Source organism: Peromyscus leucopus, chromosome 1 (genome assembly GCF_004664715.2).
Source record: "Peromyscus leucopus breed LL Stock chromosome 1, UCI_PerLeu_2.1, whole genome shotgun sequence".
NCBI classification, from domain to species: domain Eukaryota; kingdom Metazoa; phylum Chordata; class Mammalia; order Rodentia; family Cricetidae; genus Peromyscus; species Peromyscus leucopus.
Genome location: NC_051063.1, coordinates 163,971,626 through 163,989,059, shown reverse-complemented (window position 1 = coordinate 163,989,059; position 17,434 = coordinate 163,971,626). Strand labels below are relative to the sequence as shown.

Genomic DNA, 17,434 nt, shown 5'->3' with positions numbered 1-17,434 from the left:
AGTTTAGCAAACAGTGAGGTAAAACAGAGGAGTCCTGGGGAGAGGTCAGGGTTCCAGTGTCAAAGGTGAGAGGTCAGGGATGAAGGGCCAACCTTGTGATTCCTCCCATGCTTGTCTAGGAGGGAGATGATGGACTTGATGTGGTTCTCCTGGATGATGTTCAGAACCTCGGGACTCTCAATCAGGACACAATACAACACCTCCAGTATGCCTGCCGGGTGCCCACAAGAGAGGTGAGGGGGGTGGCCCTCCTCCCCAACCTTCCCATCCCCCTCTCCTGGATTCTCCTACCAGATGAGGCTTCCAGACGATCCAGCTTGCTGACCAGCCAATCCAAGTTTGTGGAGAAGAGGGCGCAGTTGGTACGATTGCCACGGATCAGAGAAGCTGTAGGGGCATGGAGGCGAGATCTGTTAGGACGGGTATCCGAGTGCTCTCGGGGAAGTCAGCGCTGAGTGCCCTCACCTAGGAGTTCATAGAGCAGGTTCACAATCTCTTTCCAAGATTCAGCTGCCTCCTCCCCGGCAAATTCGGCAAAGTGAGCAGCAGTGGTGTAGACGTTGAGACGGTCAATGCAATTCAGGACCAGGGAGAGCATCCCCTGGGGTGAAGAAATGAAGGGGTTACAGCAGGAGCCCCAGACCCACACTTCTTTGCCTTTCCCGGGTTTACTAAATCCTATTCCTGCGACAGGTTATGTCCCCAGAGGTAACCCAGCTTCCTTAGGTCCATGTCCCCGTTCAGTCTCATCACCCTCCTCTCCCTCTTGACACATCAAACTGCTCCTGTGCCCTTTGCCTCAATCTCCAATATGATATGACCTTATTAACATTAAGACTGAATTTGTGCTACGTAATCTACAGGTTTCTCTCCATTTTACTTGGTTCCAGACTCCCCACTCCATGCTGCAATTTGGACCAGTTCACTTTTACCACCTACCGTAAGAGATTCTCTCCCCTCTGACACTTTAATGTGGGTTTTTTTTCTTCCTTTACTGTGATTTATTATCAGTTTTATTTTTGGAAACAGGGTCTCACTATGCAGCCCTGGTTGGCCTGGAAATCACCGTGTAGACCAAGCAGGCCTCAAACTCATACAGACCCACCTGCCTCTGCCTCCAGAATTCTGATGTTAAGGCTGTGCTCCAACATGCCCAGCTATTCTGAATTTTGTAAATGTATATATTGTGATAAATAGTTTGCCTGCATGTACGTGTGCCATGTCTATACCTGGTGCCTGCAGAAGTCAGAAGAGGAAATTGGATCCCCTAGATTGGAGTTACAGATAGTCTAATTGGCTGTGTAGGTACTGGGAACTGAACCCAAGTCCTCTGAAGAGCAGCAAGTGCTCTTTTTTGTTGTTTGTTTGTTTGTTTGTTTGTTGTTTTGTTTTTTGAGACAAGGTTTCTGTGTAGCTTCGGAGCTTGTCCTGGAACTCACTCTGTAGACCAGGCTGGCCTTGAACTCACAGAGATCCTCCTGCCTCTGCCTCCTGAGTGCTGGGATTAAAGTCGTGCACCACCACCGCCTGGCACAGCAAGTGCTTTTAACCGCTGAGTCCTTATTCTGAGTACTTTACTCATGTGTGTGTGTGTGTGTGTGTGTGTGTGTGTAAATGAGCATGCACATGTGTGTGCATGGAGGCCAAAGAACAACTTCTGGCTCCTTTGAGACGGGGTTTCTCATTGGCCTGAAGCCCACCAATTAGGCTACACTGGCTGGCCATCAGGCACTGAGGATCTGCCTGTCTCTGCCTCCCCAGCACTGGGACCACAAGTGCCTACCACCATGCCTGGCGTTTCTCTGTGGTGGGTTCTAAAAATCTAACTCAGTTTCTCGTGCACTCTAACTGGCTGAGCTCTTTCTCCAGCCCTTTTATTGTGAATTCTAACACACACACAAACACACACACAGAGAGAGAGAGAGAGAGAGAGAGAGAGAGAAGTATATAAAGCATATACAATTAATTCTCATTATTCCCAGTAACATTCTGTAAAATCACATGAACAATGAGAATCAACCATTGAACTATTACTTGTAGCAAAAACACAGGGGATTCCTGTGAATGTCTGGATAAATATAGTTTTGTTTGTTTATTTGAAAGAGGGCCTCATCCTGTAGTCCAGGCTGTCCTGGAATTGGTGACAATCCTTATACATCAGCTTCCCAAGTGCTGGCATTACAGGTGCGAGCCTCTACACCTGATCTTTTTTTACTATAATTTCTTTTGAAACAGGAGCTTGTTATATAAGCCAGGCTGGATTTGTTCCTTATATCTCTGCCTCCTTAATCCTGATGAGTCACCATCCCTGCCTTAAAATGTTTATTTTTAGGAGCTGAAGAGATGGCACAGCGGTTAAGGCTGCTCTTCCAGAGGACCCAGGCTCAATTCCCAGCACTCACATGGCAGCTCACACTTGTCTGTAACTCCAGTTCCGGGACTTCTGACACCTTCACACAGACACACACAGACACACATGCAGGCAAAACACCAGTGAAAATAAAATGAATTATAATTTTTTTAATTTTTTAAAGATGGAGTCATGAGCCCAGCAGTGGTGGCGCACACCTTCAATCCCAGCACTCAGGAGGCAGAGGCAGGTGAATCTCTGTGAGTTAGAAGCCGGCTTGGTCTACAGAGTGAGATCCAGGACAGCCCGGGCTGTGTCTTGAAAAACCACCTGCTCCTCCCCTCAGCCACACAAAAAAAAAAAAGGAGTTATGGCACCACATAAAGTGAACATGGAGACACACACTTTATCTCCAGCAACTGGGAGTGAGAGCAGAAGGTAAAATAGAGCATCCTCGGCTACTGCAAGTTCAGCCGAGATCGAGAGCGAGAGAGAGCGAGAGCGAGAGCGAGAGCGAGAGAGAGAGAGAGAGAGAGAGAGAGAGAGAGAGAGAGAGAGAGAGAGAGAATTTGCTATGTGGACCAGGCTAGCCCCAAACTCCTGGGCTCAAATGACCTTCTTACCTCACCTTCCCACGTATTTGAAACTATGGGCATGAGTTGTTGTGCTCAGCTTCTGAACACATTTTTTCTTCAATGAGTTAGTGCATAACCTTGCTTTATACATGTTTCTATATAAAGAAACATATTCATAACATAGTGTTTATTGAGGAATATTAAACTCATAGCTAATAGCATTATATTGATACCTGAATGAAACTTATCTTTCCTCTACTTAAGAATTACAGATAGAGCCGGTGATGGTGGCTCACATCTTTAATCTTAGCACTTGGGAGGCAGAGGTGCAGGTCTACATAGAGAAACCCTGTATTAAGGGGAATAAAAAAGAATTCCAGATGGTACCTGAAATTTTGCTTGCATTTTCTTGTTTGGCATTTTGAGACTGTGTGTGTGTGTGTGATGTATTTGTTTGTGTGTCAGTGTGCATTCTTGTTCCTGTGGAGACTAGAAATCAACTTGTGGAGTCTTTTGGTTTTGGTTTTCCAGACAGGGTTTCTCTTTGTAGCCCTGGCTGTCCTGGAACTCACTCTGTAGACCAGGCTAGCACCGAACTCAGAGAGCATCCTCTTCTACGTCCCGAGTGCTGGGATTAAAGGCGTGTGCCACCACCGCCATCAGCTGGCAACTTTTGGGGTCTTCTATGATGACTTGCCATCTTGGTTTTTCTTTTGTTTTAAGGACAGGGTTTCATTACATAGCCCGGGCTGGCCTGAAACTTGCTATGTAGACCAGGCTGGCCTTGAATTTACAAAGATCTCCTGCTTCTGCCTTCCAAGTACTGGCATTAAAGGTATTCATCATTACACTCATTTGTCCTGTATTTTAAAGATTTACTCTATTATTTTTAAATCTATGTATGTGTGAGGGTGTGTGCATGTGAGTGCAGGGAGGCCAGGGGCATCGGACCCCTCTGGGGCTGGAGTTTGGGTGTTTTGAGCCACCAGATACAGGTACTGGAAACTGAACTTGGGTCCTGATAGAGCAGTACCTGCTCTTAAACACGGAGCCATCACTCTAGACCCCATCTTACGTTTGTGAGACAGGGTCTCTCACTGAACCCACCTACCTGTACTGGAACTCTAAGCGCCCTGCATACACTGTACTAATCCTACCCTGGTGGCAGTTTTGTTATTGTTACGGTGATCCTTCTTCCTCATCAAGGGATGAGAGGCCAGGCTCTGCCTCCGAATAGATACATTTCCCACCACTGCCAAGGCAGCAGAGTCCCTGACCTCAGCCCAGGCCTCTTATTCCACCCCTCTCTGCTTCTCCCACTCTGGCAGAGCTGATCACCCCACACCTCTTCCCTTATCGTTCTAAGAGATGACTAAGTACCTCACCCCAATACGCTCCTCCCAGATGAACCAAGATCAGCCTAGGTCCCTGTATCCCTTCTCCCGACTCTGGTTCTGCCCTCTCACCCAGAAGGTCTGGATCCTACAGACCCAGTAGCAGGAAGCCCCATCTTGTGGAGCCTCAGACTCAACTCCAGGCCAGATTGTCTAGTCTTGACCCTCAGTTTCACAGGGCTCCGCCGCCTGCTCCCTTACTCCGGCCCGCCCTCCATGCCCCGCCCACCAACACCGCCCACCCCTCCCTTGAGGCCCGCCCTCCCTGGAGCTTCTCACTATGCCCCGCCCCTCTCTAAGCCCCAGGTACCCGGAGTCTCCCCCAGCCAGGCCCCGCCCCCTCGGGCTCCGCCCTCCACGCCTGGCTCCACCTCCTCCTGGAAGAGGCTCTGTCGGTTGCGCAGGCTGCGGAGCTTGGTCTGCTTCTCCTCGTGCTGCAGCTCCTCCGAAGGCGGCTCGAAGTAGCCTATGAGATCCTGCAGGCTCAGGATGACGCCTTCGATGGGCAATGCTGACCCAGCCGGTGGCCCCGAGCCCCGGGGCTTGCCACTGAAGCTATCGAGACCCCTGTGGGGACCACAGTGCTCAGGCAGGGTTGGAAGCCCCTCCCCATCCTGCGCTGGACCCCACGGGCTTCGGTTTTAGGAAGGACAGAGAAACGGAAGAAAGGCCTTGGCCCAAGGTCACTTAGAACCTATGCCGGAGCTGGGACTGGCATGGGCTCCTGCGTAGCAGGCACAAGGGATCGTGGAAGTAGTCGGGCCTGGAGAGGGCCAGTGAAGAGTCTGGGTGCTGGTGTGAAAGTCAGATAATGGTCTGGAATGTAAGGTCAGAGGTCATGCGTGCCTCAGCTGTGCGGAGGTCAAGGCTGTGGACATTAGAGGTCTCTGAAGAGGGACTGTGACATCTGTCAGGTACATAAGTGCGGGGAGCCTAGGAGCGGGTGGACAGGCTTACTTTATGAATTGGTTGTACAGGCCCGCCGTGCTGTAGATCATTCGGGCAGCCTGGGACTCCTCCTGCTGGCATCGGGTCAGTGACAGCGCATCATCCATGTGGCCTTCCTGGTGCAGCATGGCCTGGATGTGACACAGAGAGGTCAGGCGGGTTGCCACCTGATCTACAGGGTGCTGGGGATGCAGCCCAGGGCCTCATGCACGCCAGGCAAGCCCTTAACCGGCAGAGCTACCACCCCAGCCCTTTTCCTTGGGGGCTTTTGAAACAGGATTTCACTATGCAGTCCAGGCTGACCTCAGATCAGCCCCCGGCAGCCTCTTGAGTGCTGGGGTAATTGGTGGGAACCACCAGGGCCAGCCAATAATTTATGACTATTATTTTCAGCCTGTTATTATTTGGAAGATTTTCGTGGGGAGTGGATGTGGGTGTGCACGTGCGTGGCAGTCAAGACAACCTGATGGAGTCCGTTCCCTCCTTCCACCATGTGGGTTCCTGGGTTCAGACTCAAGGCCGCCGCTTGGCAGCAAATGCCTGACTTGCTGAGCCATCTTGCCGGCCCTTAGTATTTGTTTTCTCTCTGTGTGTATGGCTTTCTAGTTTTCAATTTCTGTTTATAAATTTCAGTTTATCTCTGCTCCTTTATCTCTCTCTCTCTCTCTCCACACACACACACATGCACACACACACACACACGCACTCACACACGTACACACATGCACGCATACACACACATATATGCACGCGCGTGCGCACACACACACTCATTCACACACGCACACACATGCGTGCGCACACACATTCACGCGCACACACCACACACACACACTCACACATGCACACACACGCACGCGCACATACACACACTCACACGCACACACACATTCACACACACACCACACACACACACACACACACACACACACACACACACACACACACACCTCTTTTATTTTCCTGTCTATCTCAGCCTCATTCTCAGGCTCCCAAAAGCTGGGTAATGAACACCACACCCCATCCCTGCCCCTCTTCACACACCCGCCCCCTCCAGGAGCCCACCTTCTTCTTGAGCACGCCAAGCCTCAGGGCCTTGGGGTCCGGGGCAGCATAGGTAAGCCACAGGCCTGAGGCCACATGCTGCACGAAGCAGAGTGATTCTCCATACTTGATCTCAGGGGGCCCCATGCCCTCCACATCTCTCTTGGGGGCCACATCCAGCTTCTCCTGCAGGGACAAGGGACAGATGTCAGCCTCCTCTGCCTGGCGTCATGGGAGACCCCAAGCATGAGCCTACAGCCAGGAGGCTGGAGTGGGACCCAGGGCTGCAGATGAGGAAGGGCACCTCGCCCCCTACACACACACACACACACACACACACACACACACACACCAACCTTTGAGATTCGGAAGCAAAAGGAGGTGGCCTTGGTGTGGGCCTTGCTGGCATCAACCACCACAAGGCCTTGGTCCTCGGTGAGCGCAAGGTACCGCCCAGTGGTCACGTGCCTGATTCGAAGCGGCTGGCCCCAGCGGAGATGGCTTCCACTCCAGCTGTGGAGAGTGACCGTAGGGAGAATCAGGGGACCCCTCCCTAGTAGCCATTAATATCATAGTCTTGGCTTGAAACTACTCAATCATCTCTCTTACGGGGTCCCCTGGATCTTTCTCAGAACTCTCTCCTCCCTGCTCAGTAGCTCCATCCTCTCGCAGGACCTTGAGCCTTCCTCAGAGCTCCCCAGCTGTCCCCAGGGCCCTGGCTCATCAAGCTTTCAATGCACCTTCCCCAAGGGCTTTTCCTCTAGGGTTCCAGGAACGCTGAGGACCTAACTCTCCCTCAGGCTCTCTAGGGTGTCCCCCAAAACCTTCCAGTATCTTCCTCCGATCTCCTTCAAGACCCTTTCTCCCCTCCCAGGCTCCACAGGAGTCCCCAACCTCTCCCCCACCGCACCTGATTCTCAGCGGCTCTAGCCTCCAAAGCGAGCGGGCATGCGTGCACACAGGCCCTCCCTCGTAGTAGACAAGTCTAGGGATATAGGAGAGAACAAGATCAGGGATGCAGACTCCAGTCCCCAACCTAACCGCCCGTCTGTGGAAGGCTTGGTTCCCAGCCGGTGGAACTATTGGAAGTGGTAGAGCCTTTGGGAGGGAGCCCAATGGAAAGATGTTAGGTCGCTGGAATATTACAATCTTGTCCCTTCCATTTTCCTTATTGTGTCCTCAAATGTCATAGGGTGGAACCAGCCTCTGCCACATACTGTCGCCATGATAAACTGTGCCACCAAGGACCCAAAGCAATAGGGCCAAGCCATCATGGATTGCAACCAAAAGAGTCTGTCCCTTATCAAAAAAATTGATTTTCTCAATTGCCACAGCCACAGAAAGCTAAAAAGCACAGAGTGCCCAACCAATCTTCCTACCCACACCCCTGAACCCCAAGTCTCTTTGTCCAGAGCCCAGACCTGCGTTGGTCATCACTGTCCGAAGGGGAAATGGTCAGACATTCATCCATGTGTCCATGAAAGAGGCGGAGGACATGGCCTCCAGTCACAAAGCCTGAGGAAGATCAAGGAAATGTGTTTGCTGTGAGGCAGGAGTCTCAGAAAGTTCTAAAAGTCAATGTGGGGTCCAGGGGTCCTATGTCTTCCCGGTGGAAGATGAAATGCTGGATTGGGGAGCAGTGTTGACGGTCTGTGATTTAGGCCGTGTTTAAACACTAAAACGTGGGGACGGGAGACTTGGGAGCTGAGGTCAGAGGCCAACCCATAAGGATCTGGATGTGCCGGGGTAAGGTCAGGGGACTTAGAGTCGTGACTTAAGGGTCTGTATTTGGACTTTCGAGATTGGGGTTAGATTGTGTGGTCGGAGGGTGGGGTCTATTGCTCCTTGCTCTTGGGCTGTGTCTTCTGAGGCTAGAGGTTAGGAATTGGAGGCGTGATGTTCGCCTCTGAGCCTAGAGCTGGCAGTAAAGACCTCAGTTCTGAGTGTTGATTTGGCGGATCTTGGACTGACATGTGAGGTCAAGGTTCTGGGTTATGATCTGAGTTTGAGACTCTGAGATCGGGAGTATGGATTTGGAAATATGTGAGCTTTGTAGTAAAATAACAAAGGTGCTGGAGGATGTCTCCACGGTTAGGAGCACTTGATGCCATTGCAGAGACCCCCCAGTCCTGTTCCCAGCACCCACATAGCAGCTCAGAACTGTATCTGTGTAAATCCGGTTCCAGGGGATCCAACACACTCTTCTGGCCTCTGCAGGCACCAGGCACATACATGGCGCACAGACACACACGTACACAAAACACCCGTACACATAAACTAAAAAGGAATCTTTTTTTAAGAGTTTTTTAAGTTGTATTTAAGATCTGGATTTCAGGGCTGGAGAATCAGTGGTTTAATCTCAGCTTGGTTCCCTGGGTCAGGACCCTGAAGTTGGGTCAGGACTTAGGGCCATTCTCTGCTCTTACCATAGGATCTGAGACTGAAATTGTCGGGCTTTTGGTTTTGGTTTTGGTGTGTCTTTAGTTTGCTTTCAGGAGAGTTCACATGTGTGGTTTTGTGGGGGATTTCCCCTTCTGTTTAGTTGGGGCTTTCTGTGTACAAATGTGTACATGTTTATGTGTGTGTGTACTTATGTATGCAGGTGTTCATGCACATGTGTGCACATGCATGTGGAGGTCAGAGGTCAGCCCTGGGTGTCTTTCTCAGATCACTCTCCACTTTACTTTTGGGGAACAGGATTTTCACTGAACCCAGAGCTCACTGACCCAGCTCAACTGGCTGTCCAGGCAACCCCAAGGGTCCTCTGGCCTGGGCCTCCCAACACTGGGATTACATGTAGGCACATGACACCGAACCTGACTTTTTCAATACATGTGATGGGGATGGAACTTACGTCAGACTTTACCAGCTGAGCTGTCTCCCCAGCTCTGGGGTTTGGGTGTTGGTTTGTTTTTGGGTGTTGGTGTTTTGCCTGCATGAGTACCTGTACCACTTGTGGGCCTGGTGCCCACGGAGGTCAGAAGATGGTTTTGGATCCCCCGGAACTGGAGTTACAGGTGGTTGTGAGCCACCGTGTGGGAGCTGGGAGTCAAATTCGGGTCATCTGGGAAGAAGGGCCAGTCCTCTGAACTGCAGAGCCGTCACGAGCCCTGTTTTCTGGGGATTTTTTCATTTTGTTTTTGTTTTTTATTTTATTTTATTTGTTTGTTTGTTTGTTTGTTTTTGTGAGTGCCAGAGTTTGATTTTGGGTTTTTGAGAGTGAGATTAAAATTTTGGAGTCTAGAGCCAGGAAGGTGGTAATGGCACCAGACACCAACCTGGCAACCTGAGTTCAGTCTTCAAGACCTACATAGCGAAAGGTCATAAGTTATCCTCTGACCTTACACAGGTGGGCACACACACACACACACACACACACACACACATTTCAATTAAAACTTTTTTGAGAGTCTGAGGCTGGTAGCATAAGGTCTGAGGTCTGAGCAGGAATCCTGATTTAGGATCTGAGGTTTAGATTTCAGGGCTTTGGTCTGTGCTTATATCTGAGAACTGAAGTCTGAGGATTAAGCTTGTGGGTTGATGCTCTAAACCAGTGGTTCTCAATCTATGGGTCACGACCCCTTGGTGTCAAATAACTCTTTCACAGGGGTCACATATCAGATGTCCTGCATATCAGATATTTACATTATGGTTTATAACAGACAAAAACTACAGTTTGAAGTAGTAATGAAAATAATTTTATGGTTGGTGGTCACCACAACGTAAGGAACTGTATTAAAGGGTCACAGCATTAGGAAGGCTGAGAATTACTGCTCTAAGCTGTGAGTTCTGAGTGTAGGAGTCTGACCTCAAGGACTGAGCTTGGTATGGGAGCTTTGGGCTGAGTTTGGAAGTGGTAGTGAATCCGACTTTGGAGTCGTTAGAAATGTGCTGTGAAAGCCATAACTGGAAGATCTGAAGTGTGAGATCCCAAGATCTGGTTTGGGCATGTCTGAGGAAGCACCACTGAGGATCTCATCTTAGGGGCCAGAAGCCTGGGGTCCTCACCTTCTTCACAGCCAGAGCAGATGGGGTTCATGTTCCACAGAGTCTGCATGAAGGAGGCATCAACCTGGAGCTCCCCGCTTGCGGTGGACAAGTGCTGGGGACAACCAACATGCGGTGGTCAGAGACAACGGAATTAACAAGAGTCGAGAACCAGTGGGAAATAGTCAAGGGGAGACACCAGACAGAATGGAGGCAGGGAGTTGGAGGTCACAGATCAGGCGAATGAGAGCAAGTTAGGAAATGCGGGGAAGGATGGTGATCAGAAATATAGGATATCAGACAACCAGGAGTTGTGAGTCAGAACACTGGGGGCCAGACACCTCCTGGACCAGCCAGTGGTGAGAGATGGGGTAAATCCCATGCACTCCTACAGGAGCAGCAGGAGCCCTCAGGGAGATGGGATCACTCACCAGGTATCGCTCAGAGGAGACACTCACAAGGATGAGGTCATCCCCAACACGAACCTTCTCTCCTTCAGACCTCTGCTTGGAGGCAGGGTGCATCGTCCACCAACAGGCCTCTCCTATGAGTGGGGTGACTGTCAGGATAATGGTTTCCCACAATGCTCTTCCCCAGGGCACTCACAGCCACTGAGCCTTCCAGACCCTGGAGTCTATAAATCCCCTATTGCACAGCCAACTCCCCACCTCGTCTTCCTGTTTAGAATGTGTCCATCCCTGTGTTCAAACCCTCCGTGCCCAAGCCCCTCTTCCTGGCTCCAGTGCAGCCTCATGTACGCCTGTCGAGTTCTGCATACTTTCTCCCCCTGATTTGGGATGCCCATCATGCCCCTGCCCACAGGCCCTGCACCTGTCGCATCTTCCTGGAGTCCCACGTCAAAAGCCAGCTTGTCAGTGATGGATCGGGAGGTGGTAAGGCAGCTCAGGTACTACAGTGGGAGAGTGAGGTCAGCCTCCTGGAAGGCCTGACCCCTCTCCTTCGCCTGCACCTATGGGTAATATACTCACCATACGGCTGTGCGCGTGCCGGAGCAGGATGGCATGGCCATACAGGAGTGTCCTGTGTCCCCCGCCCTGGGATGACTACAGGGGAAGAGACGGTGCAGAGTAAGCACAGACACCCAGATTTCCAGCACCTTCCAAAACATATGGCTCATTCACAGGTGGGTATATGAACCCCATGAAATGCTATGCCCAGGCAGGAAACCTCAGCTCAAACACCCAACATGTTGCCTGCATCCATTTTCCCATCTGTAGAAGCAGAGGCTGTCTCTGAGAAACCTAGACATGGAGTGTTTTATATTCCCCAAGACCCAGAAGCTTGTGATCTTAGCACTTGGAAAGCAGAAGCAAGAGGATCGGGTGTTCAAGGTCAACCTCAGCTACTTAGAGAGTTTGAAGCCAGCCTGGGATACATGAGGGTCTATGAAAACAAAACAAAAACTGCAAAACCCACTCTGCCATCCTGCCTCTTCCCTCTTATAAACCAGGTCCTGACATCACCCAAGGTGTATGAATCTTCCAGGTGACTAAGGACACTCAAGAGAGCCCCAGTACCCCGTCTACTCTAGCCTGTCATAAAAGAACTGAACTATAGCCTGTTTGCACCAGCACAAGCCTAACTCTTGCTTGTCACATGACTCTCAGCCACTGGGATAAAGTGACTCCCTAGTGCTGCCACACACTCCCATGCATGAGAAGACTTGGCTCTTTGGAGGAGGGAGGTACATCCAATTCCTTGATGGCATCATGCCTCCATCATGGCTTGCCCATGCCCATGCTCTGAGGGAGCCATGTCATGGGCCACATGGTCCTATGGCAGACCCACACTTGGGATGGAGGGAGGTGAGGGAAGAGGTCCCATGCAGTGACGGGCAGGCTGGGAGGAGGGTAGAAAAGAAGAGAAAGGAATGGCCCAGGGAACAGGGGCTCAGAAGCCCCTTGCTCCCTCCTTCCTTCCTGCCTGGCTTGTTCTGGCCTCCACAGCCCCTGACATCTGGGGTGGGGGGAATCCTCCAGCCCCTGTGTTCAGGATGTGGGCCTGAGCAGCAGGCCTGGGGTCGGGAGTGATGGGGAAAACATGACACCCAAGGCCAGACCTACCCACTTATCCAAATTGAGGGCCTGTGGGGGGCAGGGCAGAGAGAGGAAGAAGAGCATACGGTGAATGACCCACAGGCCCCCTCGCCATCCTTGTCCCTGTTCCCTGCTCCTTGGAGGGGGAGCCTTACCTCTACACCGGCCTCCACAGTATTGGCCAGCATCTCCTGTAGGGCTCGAACTGACAGGGACTGCTCCAGGACGAAGCAGCAGATGGCCAGATCAGGGGGTACATTCTGAGGTGGGGTCAACAGACGTCACTCGGGCCGTTAGACTTCCATGCACCATTTCCCACTGTGCCTTGTCTGTCCCTTAACCTGAGTAGTCACACTTCCAGATACCCAGACCCCACCCTCACCCCACAGGGGGCCCCAGCCAGGCATCAGACACATCAAAATCACAGGAAACACCTTTCAGTCTCCTCCTTCAAATTCCTCCAACGCATCCAACTCCACAGAAACTTCCAGATCACCTATGTCACTCAACTGTTTCGTGCCCCTGGTCTCATAGGATGCCCTCTGGCTCATCACACTGACCCTGCTCCCACTGCAGGAAGCTCCTGAAAATCACCCCAAATCTCTCCAGTCTTAGAAGAACACCACTTCTAGCCTTCATCCCTGCCTTTCCAGTCATACCGCGAGAGAGACAGACACACTGTCCCCTCAGGTTCCTGAACTCCCTGCGAGTCAGATGTCCGGTGACCTCCTCCACCAGAGGCCATCTCCTCTCAGTCCCCAGGCGCTCCTTGCAGGTCCCTTCCTCTCTCACACCCTGAGTTTACCTCACCCTGGGACCTCAGGCTTCTCTGACCTCTTGGCCTCCTGCAAACCCTTGCTAAAATTCTCCTGGACGCCTGGACCCTCTTGATTCCAAAGTCACCTGCCTTTCAGATTCTAGCTTCGCTCCATGTCTAGAGCCCTTTCTCAGACCCTTGCTGGCTAAGGCCACACACTCTTCCCATCTCTTGCCCCTGTCCTCTCCTGTTAGGTCCCCTTTCCTCTAAACTGCCCAGTTCTCCTCCTCCTCTGATCCTTGCTCCTCCTTCCCAAGACCCTCCGCTCTCTGTGCCCACAGGAATCCTCCCCTCATTCACTTTCCTTTCACACCTCGCCACCCACCTAAGACTCCGCCCCCACCATAAGCTCCGCCTCCTTCACCCTTCAAACCCCTCTCCACCCGCCTGAGACCGGGTTCCACATTAGGCTCTACCCCCACCTCAGGCCCCGCCCTTTTCTCCCCAGAGACCCTACCTCAAATCTCTCCCCACCTCTGGCATCGCCTTCGGGCCAGGCTCCACCAGCTCAGATTTTGCCCCTCCTTAGACCCCGCCCCCTCTCGGGCTCCGCCCCTTCAGGCCCCACCTCACACATCCGCCCGTTTCAGACTCTACCAGTCTCAGATTCCGCCCGTCCCATCCCAGGCCACGCCCCTTCCCCATTTTAGCCCCTCCCACTCCCTCCTGTCAGCTTCCCCCTTTCTGGCTCCAAGAGCCTTCTTTTTAGGACTCAAAACCCTGCCCTCCCGACCTGCCCCTCCTTCCGCGCCTGGTGCACACAGACCTGCGCGTTGCTGGTGGGTTCCAGGAAGCAGAGGCGGTTGCCGAAACCCTCCGCGGCCAGACACAGCTTGAGCTGCTCCTTGAGCACTGTGGCGCTGCACTGCAGGACCACCTCGTCATCCTGGGAGAACAGAGGGACAAGGTTCACCGCCACCACCATCACCGTCCAGCAGCTTTGTTTTGACAGCAGAGTCTCATGTAGCCCAGGCTGGCCTAAAATTTGCCTTGTAGCCAAGGATGACACTGAGTTCCTAACACTTCTGCCTGCACTTTCCAAATGCTGGCGTCCCAGGGGTATACCACTATGCCCAGCAAATTCTGTAGCAGAGGAAACTAGTTCAAGCAAGTGAGAAATGGAACTGGAGGGATGGCTCAGTGGTTAAGAGCACTGGCTGCTCTTCCGGAAGACCCAGGTTCAATTCCCAGGAACTACATTATCTGTAATTGCTGTCCCAGGGAACCCAATACCTTCCTCTGCTTCTAAAGGTGCTACACTGATGTAGTACACAGACACACACGCAGACAAAACACCTATACACATAAAATAAAGGTAAGAAAACATTTTAAAGAAGGTAACACATCCTGCCGGAAATCACATGACCTCCAAACTCCCAAGCATGTCAGATAGACATGTTCTAATCCTGAGTGTCAATCCACATAGGCAGTCTTCAGTCCATTTGCCCGACCCAGGAGGGGACAGAAGCATGGCCTAATGATAATTGCTCTGTCCTATGTCTGACATCCTGGTACATGCTGGGCATCTCAGTATCTATAGTAATTCTATAACTTGAACATTATTTAGCAAGCATTTACTGGTTGTCTTATGCTTATGTCTTTTATTCATTTAACAGACACTTACTGAGGTGACTGCCGGGCACTGTTTTAGGCACTGAATACACAGCATTAAATAAAGTAGAGAAACCTTGCCCCCAAGGAGCTGATATCCTTACTTGTAGATCATCCATAAACAGGTGAGTAAATACATAAGTTTATACATAAGTGGCAGGTGTTCTGGGAAAAAATAAGCCAGACTGATATAACAGAGTGGTATTAAGGCAAAGGAAACATCAGTAAGAAGATGACCTTTGACCTTTGAGCCTTGTCCACATAGAAAAGAAGCAGGACTGGTCATCTGTAGGGAATGTTCCAGAGAGGCAGCCTATGCAAAGGCCTGTGGCCAGTGGGTGCAGGGGTGTCGAGGAATGGAAAGTGAGTTGGGGCCGTGGGACCAGCAGGGATGAGGGATGCGTTGAGGTCAGAGAGACACTTAGATGGGCCCTTGGAGTCCTTAGAGGATTTTTTTTTTCTCTCTCTCCACATTTCCGGATGAGGAAACTGAGCTAGAGAAAAAAAATTAAAAATCACTTTCCCAAGCAGAGAGAGCAAGTGAATGGCAAAAGCAGGATATAAATCGGAACCGGGGATTTGATCGTTACAGCAAACGTAATCACACAGTGCTGACGCCCGCTCTCCTGCATGAGACGGAAGAGGGGAGGAACCTGGCCTCAAACGCTGCTCCAAAACCAGGTGAAATGATGCATTCCTGTACTCTCATCACTCCAGAAGCTGGGATAGAAGGATCACTTGGGTCCAGGAGTTCAAGACCAGCCTGGATAATATAGCAAGGCCCTATCTTGATAGAAAAGAAAGAAAGAGAGAGAGAGAGAGAGAGAGAGAGAGAGAGAGAGAGAGAGAGAAAGGAAGAAAGAAAGGAGGGAGGGAGGAAGATAAGTGGTAGATATATAGTAGATAGATGATAGATAGATAGATGATATGTAGATAGATAGATGATAGGTAGATAGATAGATGATAGGTAGATAGATAGATAGATGATAGATAGATAGATAGATAGATAGATAGATAGATAGATAGATAGATAGATAGGTAGATGATATGTAGATAGATAGATGATAGGTAGGTAGATGAATAGATAGATAGATGATAGGTAGATAGATAAATAGATAGATAGATGATAGGTAGGTAGATGATAGGGAGGTAGAGAGATAGATGACTAAGTGAGTAGATAATTAGTACATGAGGGACAGAGAAGAACAGAAAATACAATTCGATACAGTACAATAAAATAGTGCAATTTCCAAAGCCAGGCATGGTGGTACAATGCCTTTTAATTATTCCAAATATTTTAGAGGTGGAGGCAGGAGGACATGGAATTCAAGGTCAAGAGCAGCCTGAGCTATATGAGACCCTGTCTCAAAAAAAAACAAACAAATGAAAAAAGTCAGCTTCCTTGTACCCCAGCACCCCACTACCACCACTCCCATCCTTGAGCCTGACTCAGTGATTCTGGGGTCTGCAGAGAACCTGCACTTTTAACCAGGCCCCTGACCTCTAGAGGTTCTGACCTGACCAGATCCTGAGAGATCCCAGTGTAGGCAGAGGTAGAGGTCACTATATTCAAAACAAGGGAAGTGATCTGGAGGGCTATTGCCAGCACCCTTCATAATCAAAGAAAATAGAACAAGAATAAGAAAGTAACATGCCCAATCTGATATCAAGGTGAATGACATGTTATGAAAGTTGTTATTAAAAATAGGTGTGCCAAGACAGGTGTGGTTGTTCATGTCTTTAATGCCAGCACTCAGGAGGCAGAAGCAGGTGGATCTCTGTGAGTTCAAGTCCAGCATGGTCTACAGAGTGAGTATCAGGACAGCTGGGGCTATACAATGAAACCCTGTCTCAAACCACTTCCCCCAGAACAGGTGTGTGTGACCGTGCCTTTAATCCCAGTATTGGGGAAGCAGAGGCAGGTAGATCTTAGTGAATTTGAGGCCAGTCTGGCCCACATAGGGAGTTCTAGGCTAGCCAGGGCTATGCAAAGTGAGTGTGAATGTTTACTGGGGTTGTGTGTAGTATTGAAGACGTGACTACCTCAGTGTGCACCAGGCAAGTGAAGATACAGGCAAACTGCAATGTAGTCGTGAAACAGGATACCAATAAGCTCCACTCAAAAGGAATCAGGCTAGATACTTGCTACATGTCAAAAATATCCTAAGCAGTAAGAGAGAAGTGAACACACACGTTACGTGAAACCCTAGTGGTGACTAGTGGGCTCTGTGTGATGACGGAAGAACGGGGGGGGGGGCTGCAAAGGGCAGGAGGGATTTTCTGGGGTAGCAGACGTGTTTTTTGCCTCGATTACGACGGTAGTTACTTAGTTTGTATACTTTTTCAGAGCCCACTGAAGCCAGACATGGTGGCACATGCCTGTAAGTCCAGCCCTTGGGAGGGGGAGACAGGGGGATCCAGAGTCCATGGTCATCCTTGGCTGTGTATCAAGTTTAATGCCAGCTGTGGTACGTGAAACCCTCTCAGAAAAGCGCTGAGGTTTGTTAACTGTTTTGAGTCAGTAAAATTTGCTGCTTGTCAACTATGCCACCAAGTTGATGGGTCTTGAGTGTTGCCCAGGCTGACCTTGGACTTTTAGTCCTCTGGCCTCGGCTTGCTGAACGCTGGAACCATGGGTATATACCACCACA

The 17,434-nt window shown here is 50.5% G+C and overlaps 1 protein-coding gene across 6 annotated transcripts in view; it reads right to left on the bottom strand.

The window, feature by feature from the left end:
* Ryr1 (ryanodine receptor 1) overlaps positions 1-17,434 on the bottom strand; it is a 121,632-nt gene that overhangs the window by 102,444 nt on the left and 1,754 nt on the right. For 4 of the 6 annotated variants that reach the window (XM_037199566.1, XM_037199568.1, XM_037199573.1 and 1 more), the window contains exons 2-17: positions 13,939-14,058; positions 12,511-12,615; positions 12,383-12,403; positions 11,288-11,362; positions 11,130-11,208; positions 10,730-10,842; positions 10,320-10,413; positions 7,733-7,826; positions 7,222-7,296; positions 6,668-6,824; positions 6,333-6,497; positions 5,277-5,398; positions 4,691-4,886; positions 466-601; positions 292-387; positions 93-211 (exon numbers count right to left, since the gene is read on the bottom strand). In XM_037199566.1, the coding sequence (XP_037055461.1) occupies positions 93-211; positions 292-387; positions 466-601; positions 4,691-4,886; positions 5,277-5,398; positions 6,333-6,497; positions 6,668-6,824; positions 7,222-7,296; positions 7,733-7,826; positions 10,320-10,413; positions 10,730-10,842; positions 11,130-11,208; positions 11,288-11,362; positions 12,383-12,403; positions 12,511-12,615; positions 13,939-14,058 (1,767 nt within the window). The remainder of the gene's footprint in view (positions 1-92; positions 212-291; positions 388-465; positions 602-4,690; positions 4,887-5,276; positions 5,399-6,332; positions 6,498-6,667; positions 6,825-7,221; positions 7,297-7,732; positions 7,827-10,319; positions 10,414-10,729; positions 10,843-11,129; positions 11,209-11,287; positions 11,363-12,382; positions 12,404-12,510; positions 12,616-13,938; positions 14,059-17,434) is intronic. The other 2 variants (XM_037199577.1, XM_028859537.2) reach the window with 1 other exon arrangement.